Consider the following 1186-nt stretch of genomic DNA (forward strand, 5'->3'; position numbering starts at 1 on the left):
ACAGTTAACAGGAGTAACAGAGATATAAGGCTCTTTAAAACGAAGGACTAATTTCACTCGACTTATTGAGAAGGAAAATGTACTTAAAAAGAGGCAATGACCAATTACGAAGGTAAAAAGCCGTAACTTCTAGGAATTTTTAACCAAAAAAAGGCTGTATTTATACCATTACTGTCACTGAAGAAAATATGTCTCACACCAAAATGATCGATCCTAAATTATCAAATAAATCCCTAATGATACCTAGGGATGTTCAATTAGCAATTCTCATATTGAGGTCAGTGAGTAAACTCTTACCTCCAAAGGTGAACTGCAAAGGAATCTTGTAAACTGCAGACGCAAATGTGAATAGAATCCATTTCATCCAGTAAATGGACAGCAAAAGAGAACACACAGAAAAAGGAAATAATTATTACACAATATTCCAGTAAGAGCATCTTCAGTAAACTCAAAGGTCTATATAAAATGTTTTCATATATTGTATAATTCATCCACAGAGTACAGAAAGACTCAACTTAGCCGTTAGTAGGTAATCAACAATTTGAATTAGCTTAAATAAATATTCTCAAAAATCTGTATAAAAGCAAATAAAACACAACAAATTAGTCCTAAAATATTTTGTTTTTTAAGTTTTATCTTACAACCCCTACATAATAAAAACACCTTTTAAGGGAGCAATCAGCAATCTTCCTGACCCCAAATGCCACAGGCAAAGTTTAGGAAATGCCAAGAGAGGAAGAAGATATAAACCAATAGGGGAACCAAGAAAAGGGAGAGAAAAAAAACAAGAGAGGAGGTTGGGTGAGTGAGAGTGAGAGAAAGGTGAAGTTTTATTTTCACGATGTGGCACATAGGCTCGGATGTTTACCTTTCTCAGTCCTTATCCCTTCCTTCTTTCCTCCCTTTTTTTTTTCCTCCTCCCCCTTAACTTTCTCGTTCTTTTTATGACACACACACAGGCTTATAGAATATCACCTGTTGTTATATGCTACCTGTTTATCAGCCTTTAAATAAACAAATTATGAGACGAGGGCAGGCATGAACAAATGACAAAACAAACTGCAGGCTACCTCTGAAATGAGGACTGTCACATAACTTCATACATATACATGATGGTAATTCATAATGTTTTCATAGATGTTATTTACAGAAGCAACATTTCAAATCCTTTGAGACTTACTGTAAA

At 34.5% G+C, this 1186-nt stretch overlaps 1 protein-coding gene across 1 annotated transcript in view; it reads right to left on the reverse strand.

Annotated features, from left to right (window-relative positions):
* Positions 1–297: 297 nt before the first annotated feature.
* LOC103608540 (arginyl-tRNA--protein transferase 1) overlaps positions 298–1186 on the reverse strand; it is a gene marked incomplete at its 3' end in the record, with an annotated part of 46352 nt that continues 45463 nt past the window's right edge. Inside the window, exon 7 of the mRNA XM_008592962.1 lies at positions 298–330. Within this exon, the coding sequence (XP_008591184.1) occupies positions 298–330 (33 nt within the window). The remainder of the gene's footprint in view (positions 331–1186) is intronic.

This window comes from Galeopterus variegatus, unplaced genomic scaffold, assembly GCF_000696425.1.
Source record: "Galeopterus variegatus unplaced genomic scaffold, G_variegatus-3.0.2 Scaffold8542, whole genome shotgun sequence".
In the NCBI taxonomy this organism is placed as follows: Eukaryota; Metazoa; Chordata; class Mammalia; order Dermoptera; family Cynocephalidae; genus Galeopterus; species Galeopterus variegatus.